Here is a 25,745-nt window from a genome sequence, read left to right on the forward strand (position 1 = left end):
TATTATAAAGCTACAGTAATTAAAGTGGTATGGTTTGCATAAAAACAAACATATGGACTAACTGATCAGAATAAAAAACTCAGAAATAAAACCATATATTTATGGTCAACTAATATTTGACAAGGAAGCCAAGAATACTTGAGAGCAAAGATGGTCTCTTCAATAAAAGGTGATGGGAAAACGGGACACTCTCAGAATAATGAAATTGGTCCTCTCCCTTATACTACTCACAAAAACTAACTCAAAATCAATTAAAGACTTAAATGTTAAGACATGAAACCATAAAACTCCACGAAGAAAACAGAGGAAAAAAGGTCCCTGACATCAGTCCGAGCAATTATTTTTTTTTTTGGATATGACACCAAAACCACAAGCAACAAAAGCAAAAATTAACATATGGGACTGTATTAACCTAAAAGGTTTCTGTACGGCAAGAGACTCAATCAACAAAATGAAAAGGTGGTTTATGGACTGGGAGAAAATACCTGCAAGTCACATAACTGACATGGGGTTAGTATCCAAAATAAATAAGAACTCATACAATTCCATAGCAAAAAAAACCCAGGAGTGCCTGGCTGGCTCAGTCAGTGGGGTATATGACTCTTGATCTCAGGGTTGTGAGTTAGAGCTCTATGATGGGTGTAGAGATAAATAAATAAAACCTAAATATATCTATAAATATAAATAAATGTACATATACACACACACATACACATTTTTTTTAAACATCCAATTACAAAAATGGGCAGAGGACTTGAATAGACATTTCTCCAAAGACACACAATTGGTCAACTAGTACCCAAAAAGGTGTTCAACATCACCAGCCATTAGGGAAATGCAAATCAAAAACAGAAGGAACTATCATCTTACATTTATCAGAATGGCTATTACCAAAACGAGAGATAACAAATGCTGCCTAAAATGTGGAGATAATGGAACCCATGTACCCTATTGATAAGAATATAAATATAGCCACTATGGAAAACAGGATAGAGGTTTCTCAAAAAAACTAAAAGTAGAACTGCATATGATCCAGCAATTCCACTTCTGGGTCTATATCCAAAAGGAATGAAATCACTATCTTAGAGATTTCCGTACTCCCACGCTCACTGTAGTGTTATTCACAATAGCCAAGACATGGAAACAGCTACGTGTCCATCTCACAGATGAATACATAAAATAACATATATGTCTACATAAATACACATGCACAATGGATTATTATTCAGTTAAAAAAAAAAGGAAGAAAATCCTGCCATTTTTGGTTAACATGTGGTGGATGGACTCTGAGGGCAGTATGTCAAGTGAAATAAGTCAGAGAAAACACAAATACTGTGTGGTTTCACCACTTACATGTGGAATCTAAAACCATCAAACTCAAAGAGAGTAGAATGGTGGCTGGGGGGGTGGAGGACATGGGGAGATGTAAGTCAAAGGGTACAAACTTTCAGTGAGAAGATGAATACATTCCAGGGATCTAATGAATGGGATGGTAACCACCATCGTAACACTGGATCGAATACTTTAAAGTTGCTATGAGAGTAGAGCTTTAATGTTCTCACCATAGCAACGACAAAAAATGGTACTATGTGAGGTGAAGGATGTGTTAACTAACCTTATGCAGTAAACGTTTAACGATAAAAACATGGGTTGGGGCACCTGGGTGGCTCAGTGGGTTAGGCCTCTGCCTTTGGCTCGGGTTATGATCTCTGGGTCCTGGGATTGAGCCCCGCATCGGGCTCTCTACTGAGCAGAGAGCCTGCTTCCCCCTCTCTCTGCCTGTCTCTCTGCCTACTTGTGATCTCTCTGTCAAATAAATAAATAAATAAATCTAAAAAACAAAAACAAAAACAAGAACAAAAAACCATGGGTCAAATCATCACACTGTAAGTCTTAAACTCACACAATGTTATATGTAGATTATTATCTTCATGAGGCTGGGAAAAAACCCTTTCCCACACATTCAAATTCCCAATTCGTTTTCGCTCTTTCCTTTTTCCAAAAGCACCAATTCCTAGAGAATGACTTAATAAGCAAATGACGAAATGACTAAAGCTGAAAGGTTAGGATTTGGCCCATCACCATAATAAAGCATGAGCGCCATTGTTCAAGGACTGGTTTTGGCCCCCACAGATATATAAAGAGAAGGTATTTTCTCTCAGAGAACAAGGTGCGTAGCAGGAAACGGAGAAGCAATGGCTTTCCCAACGCTTCCTTTCATCCACTTTTATCTTTCCAGGTGTCCTACCCTTCTCCATACCTTTCACGTTATCCCCTACCTTATTACTGAGACAAACAATTTCTTTAAAAAATGAACACTGCAAATGTAAATTCACAAAACCTGCATTCTCACTTTTTTTTTAACTATTTTTAAATTTTTTTAACTTTTTTTTAAAATTTATTTTCAGCATAACAGTATTATTCATTGTTTTTGCACCACACCCAGTGCTCCATGCAACCCGTGCCCTCTCTAAAGCCACCACCTGGTTCCCCCAACCTCACCTTTAAGTAATTCATGACCCCAATGTTTTTCATCCTGTCAGCAAAGGTATTGAAAGTCTCCATGTTGCTTTTGGGATGATAAAATAGAATTTCACTTCCAAGCTTCCAAATAATCTGTCAAAACAGAAATTACGAGTGAAATTGTAAAATCCTTGCCTTAAAAAATTTCTGTCTAAGAATGCTGTATTTTTCTCTGCTTACAACCAGTAATTCATTTCCCTGGATACCACTACTGTCGACATTTTGCTGTTTCTCATTTCACCCAGTAAAACTATTTTATCTTATGTGGTAAAGCTTCTTCCATCCATTAAATTAAAATAGCAGAAGGCTATACTAGTGCAATTTTAAAGTTTGTAGTCTAGAGAAGGTAAGAAGTTAAGACCCATACAGAAGATAGAATCTTTAGTATGAAGGCAAGAATATTTAAGGCAGAAAACATGGTTTCTATTAACACTGGCTTCTCCACTGCTCTTGGTCTCATCTTTATTATCCACAAAATGAGAGCAACGGACTAGATGTTTCCTGAGATCCATCAAGCTCGTTAACTCTTGACGATATTTAATCTATATTTAGAACTCCAACTTAAAATTTGTTATCAGCTACAGTCAAATTTTAATAAAATATATTTTCTCCCCAAAGCACCAAAATGGCAGTGACAGAACTTGGAGCCTTTCTTTTTCATGGAACTGAGACTCTGTTTCTCTTACCCCAATTTAAAGTATTTCATTTTTTAAAAAAAGATTTTATTTATTTATTAAGGGGAGCATGCATGCAAGGCAGGGAGGCGGGGAAGAGGAAGCAGAAGAAGCAGACTCCCTGCTCAGCAGGGAGCCTGATGTGGGGCTCCATCTCAGGACTTTGGGATCATGATCTGAGCCAAAGGCAGGTACTCAACCAACTGAGCCACCCAGGTGCCCCAAGAATCTGTATTTTCAACAAAAGCCCCAGCTAAGTCAGGAAAAGGCAGACAAGGCCACCTACGTGGCTCAGCTGGGTAAGTGGCTGACTTTGGCTCAGGCTGTGATCTCGGGGCCATGGGATGGAGCCCCCTGTGGCGCCCAGCACGCAGCAGAGTCTACTTCTCCCTCTCCCTCTGGCCCACCCCCCATTCATCTCTATCCCTTTTTCTCTCTCTCAAATAAATAAATAAAGTGTTTAATAAAAGAAGCAGACAAGTGTCTGAAAACCAATGATTAAAATCCTTCATTTTACAACACAAATTTTCAACAGAAAGAACATAACTTGTCCAGTGTTTTATGGATGCACATAGCTTTGTCCATAAACTAAATTTTCAACCAATAGTTAAATTTTCTTTGATCAGATTGTTTTTTTGGCTCTACTAAGTATCTAAGTGGTATAATGTTTACTATGTTAGTAAAAGCTACTTGAGATATTCATGTGAAGTTATTTATGGATAAACTGTATTTTACTGAACAAATTTAAAAGTGTATACGCCAAGCCCTGTTCTAGACCCCTCCCCTCATGACATTTACATTCTACTGTAGAGAGACAGGCCATAACCGAGAAACAGAACAATTAAATTGCAAGTACTGCAGGAAAAGAACGGAGCAGGCAAAGGGGATCAGGAGAGACAGCTGGCAAGTGGAGGGGCGTGGCATGGAGTTGCCATTTTAAACAGTCACGGCAGGCCTCAGTGAAATGAGACTTGATGGATATCAAAGTGACATCTGAATAAAGACCTTTCCAAGTAAGGCAAAGGCAATCCAGCAAAGGTACATACAGCCCCGTTCAAGCAAGAACCAGGAGCTACTGAGGCTGGAGGAAAAAACCAAACAAGTCTCTGAGTAATAGGAAATGAGGTTAGAGAGGTTAGAGAGGTCAAAGGGGGAAAGACCATACAGACCATACGGAACTTGCAGGCAGTCGTGAGGACGTCGGCTGTTACTCTGAGTGAAATGGGAAGTCACTGTAGTTTTCAGCACAAAAGTGACCTGACCTGACCTATGTTTTAAAAGGATCGTGCTGCATCCTGAGTCACTGGGGAAATACAGATCAAAACCACAATGAGATACCACTCCACAATCACTAGGACAGCTATCATCAAAAAGACAAACAACAACAAAAGTTGGCAAGGATGTGCAGAAATAGGGACCCTCACAGACTGCTGGGGGGAATGTAAAATGGTGCAGCTACTTTGGAAAACAGTCTGGTAGTTCCTTAAGAGATTAAACAAAGTCACCATATGACCAGCCCTCCACTCCTAGGAACATACCCAAGAGAAATTTCAACAAATATTCCTAACTGGGCGCCTGAGTGGCTCAGTGGGTTAAGCCGCTGCCTTCAGCTCAGATCATGATCTCAGGGTCCTGGGATCGAGTCCCGCATCGGGCTCTCTGCTCAGCAGAGAACCTGCTTCCTCCTCTCTCTCTCTCTGCCTGCCTCTCTGCCTACTTGTGATCTCTCTCTGTCAAATAAATAAATAAAATCTTTAAAAATATATATATATTCCTAACAAAAACACGTGCACAAATTGTTCATAGCAGCATTATTCATAATAACCCAAAGTGCAAACAACCCAAGTGCCTAACAACTGATAAAGCAATACATAAAGCGTGATGGAATATTACTTTGCAATAAAAAAAGGAATGAAGTACAGGGTGCCTGGGTGGCTCAGTCAGTGGAGCGTCCAACCCAATTTCCACTCAGGTTATGATCTCAGGGTCATGAGATCGAGCCGTGCACTGGGCTCTGTGCTGAGCCCTGAGTCTGCATGTCCCTCTTCTTCCCCCTTCCGCCATTTCCCCTTGAACGTGCACACTCTCTTGCGCTCTCAGAATTAAACTAAAAAAAAAAAGGAATGAAGTACTAATACATATTGCAATTAAGGCTAAAATTGAAAACATTCCACTTACGTGGAATATCCAGAGTATCAAGTAGATTAGTGCTTGCCAAGGGCTGGGGAGTGGGGTAAGGAGGCGCAGAACAGCAAGTGACTGCAAGTAGGCACAGGGTTGTTCTGGGGGCGGGAGAGCAAAAATGTCTGAAATTTAGACGGTGGTAAAGGCTGCACATCTCCATGGATACGTGAAAAAATACTGAATTGTACAATTTAAATATGTGAACTGCATGGTGTGTTAATTATAAAATTTTTTTGGTAAAGGATCACCCTGGTCACCATGTTGAAAAGAGACTCGGGGTTGCAGGAGGGCAAGCAGTCATCTAAGTGAGGGGACGGACAGTGGCTTGGATCAATGTGCGGCAATGTAGGTGTTGGGTAGTATTCAGACTGAATTTTTTTTTTAAGATTTTATTTATTTGAGAGAGAGAGCATGCACGAAAGCCCATGAGTCGGGGAGGGGCAGAGGGAAAGGGACAAGCAGAGTCAGGGAGCCTGACATGGGGGCTGAATCCCAGGTCCCCGGAATCATGACTTGAACCGAAGTCAGACACTTAACCAACTGAGCCACTTAGGTGCCCCTCAGACTGAATTCTGAATGTAGAGCCAACAGGATTTTTTCACAGTTTGGATATGGGGTATGAAAGAAAGAGAACTTCAGAGTCTGGCCTCAGTGATCAGATACATAAAATAACCATCACCTCCGGTGAGGAAAATTAGGTTTGATGGTGAAGAACAGATCATTTTAGAGATGTTAGTGTGATAGGGCTGTTAGAGATCCGAGCGGTGATGGGGAATAGACAGCTGGAAACAGGAAGGCAGACACGAAAAGATGTCCGGGCCACAGATACACAAATGGGACTCATCTATCATAGAGACTAAATTTAAGGCCATGAAACTGAATGAGCTCATCAGGAGTGAGTTCAGATAAAGAAGAGGACAAAGGACTGAGTTCTGGGGAACTCACAAGTCCAAAGGCCAGGGAGAAGAGGAGACTTCACAGGAGGCCGAGAAGGCCAGTGAGGCGAGGAAAAACGGAGAGAGACTGCAGAGTCCTGGTAGCCGGATGAAGACAGTTTATCACACAGGAGGGAGCAATCTACTGTCTCAAATCCTGCTGACAGAGCAGGTTATACGAGCAATGAGAACTGGGCACTGTTGACCTTGACAAGATAATGTGGAAGAAATGATGATGCTGGCTGCTGGGGGAGCCTAACTGGAGAGGGTTTAGAGAGAACCAGTACACACATTCTTTCAAGGAGTTTTGCTGAAAGCTGAAGTGGAAAACCGGGGCACACCTGTGAAGGAAGTGGGGCGTCAAGAGACAACTTTAAGATGGCAGAAATACCACGTCTGTAGGATAGGGACCATCACCCCACAGAGAGGGGAAAATAATGACACAGGGAAAGAAGGAAGAATACTGGAAGGAAGGAAAAAAGAAGGGTGGGGAATCCGAGAGTTCGAACTATTCTGAGTAGCCTTTAAAAGCCTAGTAAGTAAAAAGAAGTGCAAGAAACAACGTCCCAATACAAACTCTCCACCCAAAACTACTTTAAGTAACTTTTAAGAAAAATCAATTTGAGATCCTGCAAAGGCTCTTCAGGACAGAGCTGTGCAGGCAGAAAGGCCCCGGGTCTGTGATGGCCTCTGGCAGACTCGCGCGCCCCTTAGTCACTTACCTCGGGAGCGGCCTGCCTCTTGTGGCTGTCCGAGTCCTCCAGGATCTGGAGGTAACTGTGCATGTATTCGGCAGCTTGCTGCCACTGGTGCTTCAGCAGCGCTTCCTGGATAAAACTCAAACAAGCACTTGTTGTCTGGGCAAAATCCTTCTCCTTTTTTCCTCCGGTTGCTATGATTAAAAAGAGAAGAGTCTTTACCCACAGTGATCCCAATTCAAGTTTAAAAAACTGATTTCGGATAAGCAGGTTTCATTTTTTTTTTTAACAGAGTTCTTTCCTTTGTTATTTCTAGTAGTCTTTTCTTCCCCCCCCCCCCAAAATTTATTTAGTTATTTGGCAAAGAGTGAGAGCACACGCACACAAGCAAGGGCGAAGGGCAGAGGGAGAGGGAGAAGCAGACTCCCTGCTGAGCGGAGAACCTGATGTGGGGCTCGATCCCTGGACCCCAAAATCATGACCTGAGCTGAAGGCATTTGCTTAACCCACTAAACCACCCAGGCACCCTGATAAGCAGAAGTTTTAACAAGTGGAACAGTAGTTTTTACTGAACCCAGCCCATCCCTCATATCAAAGCTAGCTTCACTTGAAACAAAACTCCCACATCCAGCTCTGAGCTCCGCAGGGAGTGGGCTTGGGATTCTCTCTCTCCTACCTCCCCTTGCCCCAGTTGGCGCTCTCTCTCTCACACTCAAGTAAATAAATAAATCTTTTTATAAAAAAAAAAACGTGAAAGGATCTAATAATTCTTTTTAATAGAGCACTATGCAATTTCTTCATCAGTGTTTCAAGAATTCCAAAACCTGATACATTGCTATAATTACACTCTATCTAGTGCCATCTACTTACTTATGTAACTAAGACTTCTCAGAATTATATCAATGAAAACAAAGGAGAATTTAAGCCAAATTGTTTCCTCTTTTTTTTTTTTTTAAGATTTTTATTTATTTATTTGACAGATCACAAGTAGGCAGAGAGGCAGGCAGAGAGAGAAGGGGAAGCAGGCTCCCTGCTAAGCAGAGAGCCAGATGTGGGGCTCCATCCCAGGACCCTAGGATCATGACCTGAGCGGAAGGCAGAGGCTCAACCCACTAAGCCATCCTGGCGCCCCTAAAATCTTTTCTCATTCTGGAAGTACATAATATTCTTTCATAGATTTATGAAATAATTGGAAAAAAGGGACCACCGTATTTATCAAACTGAAAAAGAAATTAAAATTTATTTTCAAATTTTAACACAACTTTTATTTATTTTTAGAATTTATTTAAGAGGGAGAGAGAGAGACAATGTGCCCATAAGCAGGGGGAGCAGCAGAGGAAGATGGGAGAAGCAGGCTCCTCACTTGAGCAGAAGCCCAATGCAGGGCTGATCCCAGAGCCTGGGATCACGACCCAAGCCAAAGCAGACGCCTAACCGAGTAAGCAACCCAGGCACCACCAACCCCCCAACAACTTTCTTTAGATTTTATTTATTTATTTGAGAGATAATGATTTTATTTACATTTTCAAGACAGAGCAAGAAAGATCGGGGGTTAGTTGGCAGAGGGGAAACCCGACTCCCCACTGAGCAGGGAGCCAGACTTGGGGCTCAATCCCACGGATGCCAAGATCACGACCTGAGCCAAAGTCGAGCCAAAGTCGGATGGACAGACTGAGTCACCCAGGCGCTCCTGAGAGAGAGTATTTTAATACAACCTTTAATACTTATGTTTTTCATCAGCTGTGTATAATTACTAATTATGATGTGCCACTCCAGATGAATTTAATCTTAAAGCCTTAAAATTCATTAAAATGAATTTTAATACTTAAAGCCTTATAGAATATTAACAAAAAAATAATTAAATGTAGATATACAGTTTTATCACAAAGATGAAAGTATGAAAGGAAAATAAACAGTATAAAATCTCCATCAATTAAAATCTTTTTCATAAATATTTTTAAGTGGATGATGAAAGGCATATCACATTCCTATGCTGTTTAGATTCCATTGGATATATCAGTAAAAGCAGTAAACTAATTTCATTTAAAAATGCCAATCTAATTTGGAAATTATATCTTTTGCAACTATTAAACTTCCAATATGATTTTTTGATAGCATCTTAAAACCATGCAAGGCAATACATAATTAAAAAAAAAAAAAAAGGAAAAGCGAGCAAAGAAGTTTGAAGACTACTGCTCTACACTAGTGCTTCTCAAACTCAAACTCAAAATAGAAACACATCACCTGGGGATCCTGATGCTTGCTATTCGGTGTGGTCCCGGAAAGAAGAGCCTTTAGGATCACTGAGGAATCTTATCGGGAATGCAGAATACTATGCCGCCCTACATCTCTGAGTAAGAAGCTACATTTAGCAAGATCTACAAATAAGCTGCCCAGGACCAGCAGCAACACCAAGGAGGTAGTCTGGAAAACTGAGAGAGCACTTCTTCTCTAAAACCTCATTTATTCACATGAAGGAGAACTGACCTCAGGCCACACTCCCACCTACCCCCTCAAGTTTTCACCACTCAGACTGGAAAGTGGACTTCCCCTTCTGCCTTCCAACTTAGCCTAGTTACCTCAGGAATATCTCTCACTTCATTCTTTTATGAGCAAAAGATCATCCTATTTGCTGCTGATACACTTTCAAAAATAACTGCCTAGGAGAAGAAATTTTGACATGGAATGAGGTACAATAAAGAGCCAGTGCCATCAACCCATCTCTAATACCCTTGAAAGAACGTGGAAACTTGTCAGTCAACAAATACATTTAAGGACTTATTTGACAGAGAGAGAGACAGCACAAGCGGTGGGGGCGGGGGGCAGAGGAGGGAAAAACAGGCTCTCCCCTGAGCGGGAAGCCCAATGTGGAACTCGATTCTAGGACCCTGGAATCAAGACCTGAGCCAAAGGCAGACATTTAACTGAGCCACACGGGCGCCCTCAACAAGTACTTTTTGAGCACTATTTTGAATCAGGTACTATTTCAGGTACTCAATTCTTCTAGGTACTCAACATATAGTTTTAATCCAGATTGGCCCCTGCTTTCAAAGTTTTTAGTGTAGGGGGCATACTCTTCAGAACCCTGAAAGATTATCTACTAGGAAGAAAAAAAATTGCTAGGCAATTTTGTTTTCCTATTATGGTTATTGATTACTACAATGTCAGTATTACCTGAAATTATTTTCTCATTGCAGACATTAAGTATTTTGGGTTTAACAGGCTATCCATAACTTATGAAACACTTCTAAGCACATAAATTCTAGTCTGAAACCTATCTGATTTAGACTGACACAAGCTCTCTATAGAACACTGATGACAGAAACATGCCCAACTATGTCTTAACTAGCAGGAACTTCAGTGACTATGGGACTATCCCTACTATGGGAGAAAACAGCACTCCCTCTGAGGGCCATCCATTCACACCTTGTTTGAACCACGTGCATTCATTAGCAAAAATAAAATGAGAGGAAAGAAGTTATTTTTTCCAACACTCACTAAGCTTGAGACTCTGTGCTAGGCACTTTACATATATTATCTCATTTAAAAAATATATTTGTTATTGGAAGTGTAAGCTCTGAGATTCATCAGACCTGGGTTGAATTCCTGAGACCAACATAATAGAGTTTAACTTCTTTGAAATTCATTTCTCTCATCTCTAAAATACCCAGCACGTGGATTTGAGGATGAATGTCCAGAGATAATTAAATGAGATAATATTTACACTAAAAGATAAAGAAATTGGAACAAGTTCTAGGAGCTAAAGAATCTCAGTCAAGGGGAAAGAGGGCTAGGCTAGGAGAGATGTATTTGAAGGCAATAAGTGTAAATTCTAATATATTCCCACAACTACACCATCCAACATGCCCATATACAGATAAACACTTCTTTTATATATCCTTACAGAAAAGACAGCCCACAAAACTCAATTCTTTTTTTTTTTTTTTTTGAAGATTTTATTTATTTGATGGAGAGAGAGACAAAGAGAGAGGGAATACAAGCAGGGGGAGTGGGAGAGGGGAAAGCAGGCCTCCCACTGGGCAGGGAGCCCGATGCAGGGCTCAGTCCCAGGACCCTGGAATCACGACCTGAGGCAAAGGCAGACAATAACTGAGTCACCCAGGCGCCCCAAATAGTGCCTTTTTAAAGAGTATTTTCTTGGCCCAGTTTATATTTTAAAAGCATCAAGGTAGAAGAGGCTACAACTGAGTCACCCAGGCGCCCCATAATTTCAGTGCAATTCCACCCAAACTTCTTAAAAGCACTTCCTACGTATGTGCTCCTCAATGGCCCTATCTTCTTCATCTATGTATCTCCAGTATTAGGCCAATGCTAGGCATATCAGTGCCTAGTAAGTATTGTTAGAGGAAAAAAAAAAGTGTATCTACCATAATACAGACTGTTATTACATCAAAGGAAAAGTAGCAAAAAAAAAATATATTCTTATGATTTTTTTGCTTACAGCCTCAAAAACCCTCATATAGTCCCATCTTGAAAACTGAATAAAGCAACTTGTTTATTCAACTTGATTATTCACTTTGTGTCCATATTGAACCTTATCATCTCCTTACATTAAAGTTAAGATGGCTGTACATTATTTTACTTACCAATAGTCCCTATATGATTTTGCAGCCAAGGAAAAGACATTCCTGTACCAGAGAATACATATGATTCCTCCTGCTCATCCTCTGTCTTGGACCCTATCAATTCTTCACTGAAATCACTCATACCTGTTTCAAATTGAGAATATCAGTTACTTTCTGTACATCTTATTCCACAGCCTTCTTAGTTATAAATACTGCCACCTTTTTACCTAATAAATAACATTTGTTCAGTGAAATTAATTCTACCAGGCAGCTTCTTTAAAGTAAGTAATAAAATTATGTCAGCAACAGGCAAAATAAATGATTTTTTAAAAGATTTTATTTATTTGACAGAAATCACAAGTAGGCAGAAAGAGGGAGAAGCAGGCTCCCTGCTGAGCAGAGAGCCCGATGCGATGCGGGGCTCGATCCCAGGACCCTGAGATCATGACCTGAGCTGAAGGCAGAGGCTTAACCCTCTGAGCCAACCATGCGCCCCCAAATAAATGATCTTTTAAAAAAAATTTTAATCTTTACTCCGGTTACAAGAACATACAAAGATAACTAAGATACTGCTTCTTAATTAAAAAAAAAAAAAACCACAAAAAACATATAAGTCTAGAGGGAGTAACAAATGACACATAATAAAACAATACAAGCATACTAATAGGAATAGTAGTTAATATATCAATCCCTCTCTACACACCAAGGATATAAATTATTTTTTTTAAGATTTTATTTATTTGACAGAGATCACAAGTAGGCAGAGGCAGGCGAGGGGGGGGGGAGCAGGCTCCCTGCTGAGCAGAGAGCCAGAAGTGGGGCTCCATCCCAGGACCCTGGGACCATGACCAGAGCCGGGGTCATGAATGACCTGAGCGGAAGGCAGAGGCTCAACCCACTGAGCCACCAGGCGCCCCTAAATTCTCTTTTAATCCTTATAAGTACCCTAAAAAAAGTACTATTGTTTTCTTCCATTTTCATGTTGAACAAACCGAGGGGCTTAATTAAATTACGTAACCTGACCCAACGTCCTAAGAAAGGAGAGGACAATATTGTAGGAACGAGGTCGTCAGACTACTTGGCATGAATAGAGTCTCGGGTCTGCGGAGAGGAGGGGGTCAGAAGACAGAACGGATGGTGGGCAACGAACCCAGAGAGACAGCCACACCCCCAGCGGAGTGTGGACTTCATCCTCAAGATGCTCGGGGTCCTCGTCCCTCTGTCCCCACGTCCAGCTGATTAGTAGGTCCTGCTGATACTACTTGTTGGAGTGACTCCAGCCTCCCCTCTTCTCCGCAGTCCTATCCACTACCCTAGTTCAGGACATCTTCAAACTGTGTCCCCATCCCTTAATTAGCTTTCCAACGAGTTATCCCGCCTCCAATTGTGCTACTCCACATCACAGCCAGAGCACACTTTTTTTTTTTTTATTATTTTTTTTTTAAATTTTTTATTTTTCATAAACATATATTTTTATCCCCAGGGGTACAGGTCTGCGAACACCTTTTAAAGGCAGATTCTGTGGTGGAGGAGCACGGGCGTGAAGTGAAATTTGCATGCGACGCCCACGTGTTTTAACGAGCCCTTCCAGAAGCTCTCGCGTCCCAAATTCTCACAGACGGAGCCGGTGCCGCGCCCCTGCCGCGGGAACCATCAGGGCTGCTTCGCCCCTTCCGCCTCGTTCTCAGAAATAAAGGTTTCAGGACACCAGGAGCAAGTATCAGGAGAACATGGGAGAATCCTACCACAGACCTTCAGGTTCTACTTTGGATGCTGGCGATGACCGATGGACGGAAGACGCGGCCCAATCCTTCCCGCCGCTCTGAACGCAATTTCCTAACTCAGGCACCTCGCGAGCGACCCGCCACCGGAAGCGAAGTTAGAGACGCCTTCGTGCGAGCATGCGCCAAGTCCGCCGGCGCTTTCTGGCTGCGCAGACGCGGCTCCGCCCCTAAACCCTCCTTCCGCGGCGGAGGCGACGCCGTGCGCGGCGGCCCCCGGAAGTGACGGCGGTGTGCCGCCCTGTCTTTGGGTTGGTCGTGGTTTTACGCGTGAGTGTGCCCGGGTGGGAAGATGCGAGGCTTTAAAGGCAAGTGGAGACCGGGACGAGGGGGTGGTGGCTGGATGAGGTGAGCAGTCGAAAAAACATGTCACTTTGGAGAATGTGAAACAATGTCACTTTGGTAATTCACAGTACAAAACCTTCAAATTTTTGCTTAGCTCAAGGGCGCACTGCGCAAGCGTCCGGGGCGTGGCTGGTGGTCCTGACCAAAATCAGCTTAACCTCTTAACTGCTTCCTCGAAATCTTTTTTTCTCTTTGATTAAAGTTTTAGCTTTGAGTTTAAGGGATTTGACACCACCCCCACCCCCAAATTTGGGCAACAGTGTCCTTTCATGTGAGTTCATCAATGTTCCTCATGCAACGTGACCCCAGTGTGTCCTAGAGCCACTGTTCCTCATGCAACGTCACCCCAGTGTGTCCTAGAGCCACTGTTCCTCATGCAATGTGACCCCAGTGTGTCCTAGAGGCACTGTTCCTCATGCAGCGTCACCCCAGTGTGTCCTAGAGCCACCTCTTCTGTGGCTCTAGGACACACTGGGGTCACGTTGCATGAGGAACATTGATGAACTCACATGAAAGAGAGGTCAAAAGTAAGACGATTAAATGTGAAATAGGGGAAATTGAGGAGTTCTGGGGAAGATGACCCTGAAGAAGCAGAGACTCATGGGAACACAATATGTATCTCCGTGTTTTGGAGATTCGGTCTGTTGAAGGGTCAGACCGTTTTTGCATTGCGTCAGAGAGCAGCACTGGGACCGAGGAGTAAAAGTTAAAAGGAGGTAGCTTTAAAGTCATCGCAAAGATTTTGTTCATACCTAAGGCTGCACAAATAATGGCATAGGCTCCCACAGGAATCTCTGGGTTTTCCCTCCCCATGAAAGTGAATCACTTGGACAGAATCAGAGTATTGTAGAACTTTTTAAAGGATGTAAGAATTTCTACAGGAATTCCTTAATATGCCAGAAATAGGTGATTCTGCGTTTTCCTCGCCAACATCATGCAGTTAGGTTTGAGTTTGCAAGAAGGCTCCAGGGATGCCTGGCTGGCTCAGCTGGTAGAACATTCGACTCTTGATCTTAGTGTGGTGAGTTTGAGCCCTATATTGGCATACAGATTACTTTAAAAAAAAAAAGAAAGAAAGAAAAGTTCCTACGGCTGTTCCTTGTGTTGAAACCCATTTGCCTCACTCAAGCCTGTGCTCTACAGCAAGGCTGATCGAGGTGATGTGGTCCAGCAAGGCACACAAATGAAATAACATGGCCATCATCTTCTAGTCTAGAGGCTTGATCTGGCTACATTTCTTCCTTTGCCATGAGGTTGTTGCCCTTGAAAGTAAATGAGCTTATTATTTTACCAGCAAAATGTGTTTATTCAGGAATAGCAGAGGATCACTTCTTGGCCTTTGGGCTAAGATCAAGCGTAGGAATAGCGGAGGAATTGCAATTTGGGACAAGAGAGTTATAGCAAAAGCCATAGCCAAGTCCAGAAAACAAAGGAGAGGACCACTCTGATATATAGGAGAAGGGAGAGTTGGGAGGAGCCCTTATAAACAAGAAGTCCATTGGAGTAAACTGAGACTTCAAAGTGTGCTGGCTTTTCATTGGCTGAGTTGTGACAGTTTTTCATTTCCTGGGCCTTTACTGGGCATGGAGAAAATCTTTTTCCTACTGGGATAGTGAAGTGGGTTTCTTCCTTTTGGGAAGGCAAGGTCATCTCTTCCTGTTGGGTCTGCAAAGGGCTGCAATGAGAGGTAGGGCCTGAGTTCTCCTTTCTGGCCTCCTAGCTCCGCCTGAAAAAGTTTCCTTTCTTGAATTTCACAAGGTATAATTTCACTCAAACCAACCCAGAACTGATTTTGTAAAGCTACAAATCTATGCTCTCACAAAAGTGGAAAAAAAAATTTTATTTAACATCCTCAGATAACTTGAGATAACTGTAGATAAGGTTAAGAATGAATCTTTTTTAAAAAAAAAAAAGATACAAAAAAAATAAATAAAAAAAGATACATTTATTTTAGAGAGAGCGAGTATGCATATGAGATGGGGGAGAGGCAGAGGGCAGAGTGGGGAGGTTGTTTAGACAACCAAACATTTGGAAAAAAAGACATCATCATATATAGTCTATACTATATCACAGCTCATAATATGAACAAGATAAAAAAAAAAGGAGTGTAGCAAAAATGAAAACATAAAGACAGCTTACATAATAACATAGAGAAAAATATTATCTAACTACAAACTCCCCAAAATACATAGGCTAGGATCCCACCCCAGACTTAGAATTGAGAAGAGAAAAAAGCTATATCCTCAAACGCTTGCCTTCATTTTCTTGCCCAGTTCAAGCAGTCTTACTGGTGAGAAAGGCCACGTGAAGAAAGGGTTCCCGACAGATCAAATAGCACATGGAGAGAAGCCACATGAAGCCAACAGTCTGCATCTTAATTCCATACATATGAGACAGGCTTTCCTAGACCTTGAGACCCAGATCAGTCAACTGCTGAATTCAACTGCAGGAGTGAGTCTAGTTGCAACCATGTGAAGGAGGAGTGAACTATTCTCACGAAACTCTGTGCAAATTCCTGACTCACAATGTGGGCAATGTAATGGTGGTGGTTTTAATCCACTAAATTCTGGAGTAGAATGTTATGTAGCAATAGATAACTAAAACACTGATACCGTTCATTTGCATCTTCTGTATTTCTTCATCAGTCTAGTTAGAGAGTACCAATTTATTTATGCTATGATCAGAAAACAGACTTTGTCAGATGTCCATATTGTTGACATTGGACAAATTGAAAATTGTTGAGGCTTATTTTATCCCCTGATATGATCTATATTGATAAATGTTCCATGGGCAGTGAAAAAGCATGTGTTCTGCCATTGTTGCACATTGTATTTGGTCAATGTCAATGAGGTTAAGGTAGTTGGTAGTTTGGTTCAGATCCTCTGTATCATCACTGACTTCTTATACAGTGGTACTCTTAATTACTGTAATAGGGGAGTTAAAATTGCATATACTGTGGATTCGTTTCTTTCTTCCTTTAGTTTTGTCAGTTTTTCCCCTATGTATTTTGAAGTGTTGATACTGTAGCACATTAACAACAATGGCTCTTATGTCTTCCTGACAGAGTAACCATTTTATCATTATGAAAAATCATCTGTTGCTGATAAACCCTTATCTTTTTTTTAAGATTTTATTTATTTATTTGACACAGAGAGACAGATCACAAGTAGGCAGAGAGGCAGGCAGAGAGGTGGGGGAAGCAGGCTCCTTGCTGAGCAGAGAGCCAGATATGGAGTACTGTCTCAGGACCCTCAGATAGGACCTGAGCCAAAGGCAGCAGCTTTAACCCACTGAGCCACCCAGGTGCCCCAATAAACCCTTATATTTAAATGAAATTTCTTACAATAATGCAGTCACTGCAGCTTTCTTAGCTGTTTGTATGTTCTATATTTTTCCATCTTTCTTTCAACTTATGTGTGTTTTTTAATGTGATTCCCTTATAGACAGTAATTAGTTGGATCTTCCTATTTTTATTCCAGTCTGACAATCTTCACATTTTATTTGGTATGTTTTCTCCACTTATATTAGTTGTAATCATTTATATTATTGAATTTAATTCTATCATTTTGATATTTGTTTCCAATTTGTCCCATTAGTTTTGTGTTCCTCTGCTCTCACTTAATTGCCATTTTTTGGATTAATCAAATGTTTTAGTATTCCATTAGAATTCCTCTGTTAGCTTTTAACTATCTTTTTGTGTTACTGTTTTAGAAATATTTTTAGGAATTATGATAAGCATTCTTAAATTATCAATTTACTTAGAGTTAAAATTGTGATACTTCACATAAAATAAGGAGTCTTACCTTATATAGTTCTATTTACCACCACCCTTAAGTCCTTTGTGTCTTATTGTCTTATATGTTACATCTATACTCATTATCATTTTTGCTTTAAAGAGTCACAGGTACTTTAAAGAAATGAAGAGATATGTATTGCCATATATATACAAATGTGTACATATATATACACATATGTATGGCAATACATATCTCTTCATTTCTTTATATATATATATAATATGCCTTTTATATTTACATTTGTTTACTATTTTCAGTGCTTTCATTCCTTCTAATAGATTATCTTCAAATAGCTGCCAGAAATCCTTCCCATTCCTGTCTGCCTGCATATACATGTAGCTTCTCCCATTAAGAGGCAGAGTCAAGAAGGGCCTGAGTGGTACAGCTGGTTAAGCATCCAGCTCTTGGTTTCAGTTCATGTCATGATCTCAGGGTCATCAGATTGAGGCTCACATTGGGCTCCACATTCAGTGCAGACTCTGCTTGGAACTCTCTCCCTCTCCCTCTCCCAGCCACATGTGCTCTCTCTCTCTCTTAAATAAATAAATCTTTAAAAAAAAAGTACCTAAAAAGAGAGAGAGAGAGAGAGAGAGGTAGAGTCTAGGGGTATCTGGGTGGCTCAGTCAGTTAGTGGTCTGACTCTTGATTTCAGCTGGGTCATCTCACAGAAATTTCTTTATAGACTACTTCTTTCATATGGTTTCCCATTTTCCTATTTCTTTGTATGTTTGAAAATAAATAATTATATATTAGATGGTTGTAGAGAATACATTATAGGGAGTCTGGATTTTGTTGTCTTCCTTTAAAGGGTATTATATTTGTGCATAATGAAAATTAATTACTGGCGGGTCCTTTGTTCTGTTAGCCTTGGTACTATTATTAGCAGCATGTGTCCATTTTGGTTTTATACATGGCCCTAGCATGTGTCTCTTACTTCTTGCATAGTTCTTTCTCTTAGGGCTTGGTTCTGGATTCTCAGTTGAGTGCCTGAAGTATTAGTGAGGTTGCTGCTCTTGGGTCGGGCTGGAAATCCAATGTCTCTTAGCACTGCATGATTTTTAGTATCACTCTTCAGGCTTCCTCCTGCAGCAGGCAAACTTCCTGGCACATTTGTGTCCCACCAACCTAACACGTGCATGTGCATGTGCACTTGCACATGCCTGCGCATGCACACACACACGTACCACAGCTCAGGTATTCTAACCCACAAAATTCCAGCCATTTCAGAAACTTTGACCTCTGATAACTTTATCCTCTTCTCAGGCAGGCGACTACTTTACTTGAGTTTCACTTCCCTAGTTATGGAGTTTACCTTGTGTGTTTTGTTCTCAGATATGACAATCATGGCCTGCTTATTTATCAATGCCTAAAAATATTTGCTCTAAGTAGTTTGTCCAGTTTTATACTCTTTGTGGCAAAAAGTAAGTCTAATGCAGTTACTTTATCATGATTCAAAATAAAAATACTACATTCCTTATATCCACTTAGGCCAAATTAAACATAGAAACCTTGTAATGTAATGTCTCACAGATTGAACAACAATTTCATTGTCGATGGAGTCCAAAATCAACTTAAAAAGTCCGTTTCGAAATAGGTCTCTGAAAAATAAACTGGCCAAAACTTGCAAGGCAATCAGACTGAACTGACCATGTATTTTACCCCTACCTTTATGAGTGTGAGATCTACAATAAGCAAAAAAATAAAAGTTAATGTTAGGTTTTTAAAATGTGCTTACAATCCAGGAGACAGCCTCTTATGATACTTTCATATGTTAGATGGTAGTTGTGAAATTATTACACATATTGGGACACCTGGGTGGTTCAGTCTGTTAAGCATCTGCCTTCAACTTAATTCATGACCCCAGGGTCCTATGATCGAGCCCCATGTTAGGCTCCCTGCTTAGCAGGGAGCCTGCTTCTCCCTCTTCCTCTGCTCCTTCCCCATGTGCATGTGTGTGTGTGCACATTCTCTCTCTCTCCCCCTTCCAAATAAATAAATAAAATCTTTAAAAAATTATTACACATAATAATGAGCACATTAGACTCATGGAGTAAGACATTATTCTCATCTATGTTGAAAAACTATCATTATCTGTATGCCAAAAATTAGATACACCTCAAAATTCTCTAGAAAAGATAATTCTTAAATCTTATCAAAATAACTTCACTAGGTTTTTTTTCACCTCTGACATAACACAGTGTCAAGCTTTCTAGTCCTAAACATACACCTTTTACGAGGAGGAGACATTGGTCTCAGAATATACCAGCTCCTTCATCTCATTTCAGAAACCCATTCTAGCCATAAAAAGGAAAAATTGGGACACCTGGTGTCTCAGTTGGTTAATCCTCTGCCTTTGGCTCAGGTCTTATCTCAGGGTCCTGGGATCGAGTCCAGCATCAGGTTTCCTGCTCAGCAGGGGAGCCTGCTTCTCCCTCTGCCTGCCACTCCCCTGCTTGTACTCTGTCTTGCTTTGGCAAGTAAATAGATAAAATCTTTTAAAAAATTATATGTGCGGGCGCCTGGGTGGCTCAGTGGGTTGGGCCGCTGCCTTCGGCTCAGGTCATGATCCCGGGGTCCTGGGATCGAGTCCCGCGTCGGGCTCTCTGCTCAGCAGGGAGCCTGCTTCCCTCTCTCTCTCCCTCTGCCTGCCTCTCTGTCTACTTGTAATCTCTGTCTGTCAAATAAACAAATAAAATCTTTAAAAAAAAATTATATGTGCATATTTTCTGATTTTTTAAAAACTTTTCATCTATGGTGGGGGTCAGCAGCTTTTTCTGTAAAGAGTTAATACATATTTTATGACTTTTCGGGTGATACAGTTTCTATCACCGCTCTTCAACTGTGCTATTACAGGACAAAAGCAGCCATAGATAAATATAAACAAACGAGCTTATCTGTGTTCTAGTAAAACCTTATTCACAAAAACAGGTGGCAAACTGGATTTGGCCTGTGGGCCACAGTTTGCCAACTGTTGCTTTAGAGTAAAAATTGAAGTCTAGTCTCACAACAGAGATTTGGCTGTGATATACATGCACACACACGCACACACACACACATTATATACGTGTATATATACTTTTAAAAGTACATATTTTATATTTATATTATATTTATATAAATATATTTATATTAAGTATCAAATCTCTATTAAATTATTATATATAATATATATCAATATATATAAAGTGTATATATATTAAATATATTGATATTATATTTTAAAGTACATTGTATGTGTGTATATATATATATATACTTTTTACGAATACATACTCATACTAGTGTTAATTTTTGCCTCCAAAAAGAGACCTACTAAAAAACAATTACTGATACCATCATGCACCGCAGTCCTTATGACTGTCATGGACTAGATAGTTAGTACTTCTTCTGAGTACTTTAAAGACAGTCAGTAGATGTTAATGCTGAGAAGTAATTGTACTGTTCTATTGTGGAGAAACTTTGTTATAATTGTGTAAATGAGATTAGCCATTATGAAGTTGATATACATTTATTATAATTATTATCCTAATACATCTTCATGTGTCATCTCAGCCTATATCCCCCTAAGTTTTAATTAAGAAGCATGTTCTTGGGGTACCTGGGTGGCTCAGTTAAGTGTCCAACTCTTGGTTTTGGGTCAAGTCATGATCTCACATCCTGGGATTGTGCCCTGTGTCAGGCTTCACACTCATTGGGGAGTCTACTTCCCCTCCCCTCCTTCTGCCCCTCCACCTAGCTCATGCACTCTCTCTTTCTCCAAAGTAAATAAATAAAATCTTTAAAAGTAAATGTTCTTTCGTTAAGGAACAAACCTTCTACATCCATTCCAAATAATTCAACATGTGCCCATGATTTGACTATTAACACAAAGAAAAACAATACATTTTTATTCAGATCTAAATTTAAGATAAGACAGTGTAGAAGAGGGACCACGTGTGAGAAGGTGGAAATAGAACAATATAAAACCCTTCTTGGAAGAAGAAAAATACAGATTCAATTCAGAAATAGGAGATGTCTATGAAGGTGGCATTACCTTTAGTGACAACAAACTGTTGAGCAAAGTCACTTAGATCTGTAGGGACTCTTTTTTTTTTTTAGGTTGAGGTTATCATCTTTCTTTTAGCAGATAAAACTACAAAACACAAAATATAGAATTTTTATAAACATGGGTGCATTTTTTTAAAGATTATATTTTTAAGGCACCTCTGCTCATGACCTGAGCTGAAGGCAGAGGCTTAACCCACTGAGCCACCCAGGCACCCTTAACTGATCAGATTTTAACAAAAGTCTTAAGCAGTGCCTCTCAACTAGGAGGGTGGTACCATCCTTACCAAGGGGAGTTTGGGAGTGCATGGGGGCAATTTTTTATTCTGTTGCCATGACTAAAAATGCTACTGAAATTTCATGGCTAGGCTCAAGGTTGTATATCCTGCAGCTGGTTGGACTGTCCCACCCAAAATGCCGAGAGAGTCTAGCAAGAAACATTGCCTAAACTAGTAACATGTTCTGGTCCCTTACTTCCCCATAATTGTGTTTTTCTACAATTTAAATGAAGGAATAAGGGCTCTTGTGCAGTCTCATTGTTGTATTACCCATATAAACATAATTCTGGGTTTCTTTATATTTGTCAAGAACAGTGAACGTGTTTAAGATAATTATAAGAAATAAATTATAAAGAGGCACCTGGATGGCTCAAGTCGGACTTGTGATTTTGGCTCAAATCATGATCTCATAGGTCATGAAATCCAGCTCTGCACTCAGTGGGGAGTCTGCTTAAGATTCTTTCTCTTCCTCTCCCCCAACTCATGCTCTTTCTCTCTCTAAAATAAATAAATGTTTTAAAAAAAAATAAATGATAAAAACATGACTAGTGTAGGAGCTTAATGATGACCATAGTTTATGTTTTTCATTAAATATTTCAAATTCATCTGAAGAAGCAATGAAATTCTTAGATATTCCAACAGAAATCTCAATCTCTGACGCCAAACAAACAAAATATTGGGGGTTTTGAGATAACCACCATAATTCTTTCTCTTTTTGAAAAAGTTCCAAAAGAGCTTGGCCAAAAATTTGTATATCCTGTAACAGAATTTTAAGATTTGCTTTTCTTTAAGTGTATGGCAAAAATGTACAATTATATGGTGTGGATCTAATGTTAATTTTTAATCTCTGCTTTCTAGATCGTTGCTGTCTTTAAAGGTACCTAGTCTGAACTGCAATGTGCTGTAAGTATAAAATACACACCAGAATTCAAAGATTTCACCTGAAATAAATGTAAAATATCTCATTTTTATACTTATTACAAGTTAAATGATAATAATTTAGTTCTACTGTTTTAAATAAAATGTATTAATAAAATTGATTTCATTTGTTCTGGGGCACCTGGGTAGCTCAGTAGGTTAAGCCTCAGCCTTCGGCTCAGGTCATGATCCCAGGCTCCTGGGATCGAGCCCCGCATCAGGCTCTCTGCTCAGCAGGGAGCCTGCTTCCTCCTCTTTCTCTCTCTCTGCCTGCCTCTCTGCCTACATGTAATCTCTGTCTGTCAAATAAAATAATAAATTTTTAAAAAATCTTTAAACAAATTTGATTTCATTTGTTTTGCTTTACCTTTTTTTTTTTTAAAGATTTTATTTATTTATTTGAGAGACAGAGAGAAAGAGAGAGAGCATGAGAAGGGGGAGGGTCAGAGGGAGAAGCGGACTCCCTGATGAGCTGGGAGCCCGATGTGGGACTCGGTCCCAGGACTCAGTCCCGGGACTCCAGGATCATGACCTGAGCCGAAGGCTGTCTCTTAACCCACTGAGCCACCCAGGTGCCCTGACTTGAGAAATTTTAAATTATACTTGTAGCTGGCATCATATTGCTACTGGACAACATATCTAGAGAATTCGTGAGACATAAGGGCAATATCGGATTATGTTTAGGTTCTCTGTTTAATCACTCTAGTTTAATGTCATTCACTCATCTTCTTGTGTATTCCATACCATTTCATATCCCGTATAGATTTAAATAGAATGAGCTTTCATAGTTGTGGAGAACTCTAACCCCTTCTATATGCAACTGCTCAGTATTCACACTTGATTAGTCTTCATAATGGTATTTATGATCCCGTTCCTAATTTTATTTTCTGCCTGCATTATTTAAGATGCTGATTATTCAGGAGATTTGCTTTGTCTTGTTAAGTGATCTGTATGTAACAGGACTGCTGTGATTGTATATTATCCTGAAGAATAGATTTTCTCCCTCTCAGTACTTACGGTCTCCTCCAGGAGGCGCTTTTGACCTGCCAAGCACAACTCCGGGAGGCTGTTAACCTGCCCTGTGGATTTTTACCGAGAAGAGAAGTTTCTAGGGAAGTTAGTATCAAAAAAGGTCTCCTTTGTGGCGGTCACAAAGAAGTGGAGACTCTTGTGGTGCCAGTAATCGGCTCTGTTGGCTGAGAACCAGATACGTTGCTGTTTAATTATTTAAACAACAGGAAGGGGCCACCTTTTAATATATTATCTGATTTGATTCTTAAAGAAACACTATGGTTTTGATATCAGCCCCAATTTTATTGGTAAAGAATCTTAGACTCAAAAATTGATGACTTGCCTAGAGCCACACAATTAGACTTCTCTTACCTAGGTTAGCGCTTCTAATTACTTCCCTTGCATCTGCTGTTGTCTTAGCAAGGAAGTAATTTGTATTGAAAACTATAAATGGGGCACCTGGGTGGCTCAGTGGGTTAAAGCCTCTGCCTTCCGCTCAGGTTGTGATCCCAGGATCATGGGAGCAAGCCCCACATGGGGCTCTCTGCTCAGCAGGGAGCCTGCTTCCCTTCCCTTCTGTCCGCCTGCCTCTCTGCCTGCCTGGGATCTCTGTCTGTCAAATAAATAAATAAAATCTTTAAAAAAAATTAAAAAAAAAAAACTATAAATGGATGAAGCCATAGAGTCTACATGGTAGATCTTGGGTTGAACAGGTCCCACCCTGGAATCTGTTCTGCATTTGTTTCAAAACATCAAATATTTGACTTCTGTGAAAATGGTGCCAGGGTAAATCAGGCAGAACCGGAAACAGGAACTTACATAGAAGACTGTATTTTAGTGGCCATTTCAGATGTTTGAGTTTCTCTCTCCGTACAATAGAAATTAGGATAATATTTGTCAGGACTAGACAAACAGTACATGCTGGTAGGTATAGTTGCCTTGTATATGACTCACTCCCAATACAAAATACCCTTTGACATGACTTGGACTTGGCTTTTTGATTGTGGGGGAGAATCAAACCCTACTGGCCGTGCCCAACACAGAACTCCATCCTCCTTGGCTTTCAGAACAGGATATTTGCTTACATTCCCCTTCAGTTATGATCACTTTCCTTAAAGTCTGGTAGCTTTCTGTTTCTTAACTCTATTAAGTCTAAATTCTTGTGCTTGATTTTCAAGGGCTTATATAATCTGACCCCCTCCAACTGCCCAAATTTATCTCCCACTACTCTTTAGTAGGATCATTTCACTCTGGTAAGGTTAGATCCCCTTACTGTCCTTTACATGTTCTGCTGTCTTTTCTCTATGTCACTTTCTTCGCCTATCATTCCTTTCTTTTTAGAATCTAAATCCTACCTACTCACCAAGACCTAACTCACATTCCACTATCATTTGCTATCCTCCTTCTTTTAATTCTTTGGTGCTTGGTATTTGTACCTGTTCTGAATGTGAAAATGCATCTTCATTTTAGCAATAATTATGGGGCTGGATTCGCCATCTGCCTCCCATCCCCCACCCCATACTTAAAAGTGACTGGCGTTAACAAGAGGGATTTGTTTATCTTTTAGGAGTTTCCACTCTGAAGAATATAATAGGATCCAGAGTCCTCCTGCACCTTGAGGGTAGGTGCTGAGACTGGGCCTCCTTGGGCACAGGTATAACAAGTAGACCTATCTCCTGGACACTGTCCACAATGCATGACACTGGACACAAAAAGTCAGAAATCTGGGAAGAGAGAACTCAGGGTGTCCAGCAGGAAATGATACTGTGCAAAAGCTAACCTGACAGAATAAAACAAAAATGTGTTTGTTGCTCTTCTGGCTCACTATATTGTAACCAATCACAGTGTTTTCATGTTTAAGACCTTTACTAGCATTTACCTGGTTTATGACTCTCCAGTTACCTTTCAGGATAACCATATAGTGCTCAATAAAGGCCATAACTCAAAATAAATGTATTTATTTCAGTCTGA

General features: G+C 40.3%; 1 protein-coding gene and 1 long non-coding RNA gene across 2 annotated transcripts in view; one reads left to right on the top strand and one right to left on the bottom strand.

Moving 5' to 3' along the window:
* Positions 1 to 13,487, bottom strand: part of TAF1A (TATA-box binding protein associated factor, RNA polymerase I subunit A) — a 29,762-nt gene extending 16,275 nt beyond the window's left edge. Inside the window, exons 1-4 of the mRNA XM_059413378.1 lie at positions 13,353 to 13,487; positions 11,622 to 11,744; positions 7,039 to 7,208; positions 2,503 to 2,616 (exon numbers count right to left, since the gene is read on the bottom strand). Coding sequence (XP_059269361.1) covers positions 2,503 to 2,616; positions 7,039 to 7,208; positions 11,622 to 11,742 — 405 coding nt within the window. The 5' untranslated portion in view covers positions 11,743 to 11,744; positions 13,353 to 13,487. The remainder of the gene's footprint in view (positions 1 to 2,502; positions 2,617 to 7,038; positions 7,209 to 11,621; positions 11,745 to 13,352) is intronic.
* A 75-nt stretch (positions 13,488 to 13,562) lies between these two features.
* LOC132025724 (uncharacterized) lies at positions 13,563 to 25,745 on the top strand. Its single transcript, XR_009406682.1, has 3 exons — positions 13,563 to 13,729; positions 22,704 to 22,748; positions 25,342 to 25,745. It is a non-coding gene; the product is annotated as an uncharacterized LOC132025724 (long non-coding RNA).

This window comes from Mustela nigripes, chromosome 10 (assembly GCF_022355385.1).
Source record: "Mustela nigripes isolate SB6536 chromosome 10, MUSNIG.SB6536, whole genome shotgun sequence".
NCBI lineage: Eukaryota > Metazoa > Chordata > Mammalia > Carnivora > Mustelidae > Mustela > Mustela nigripes.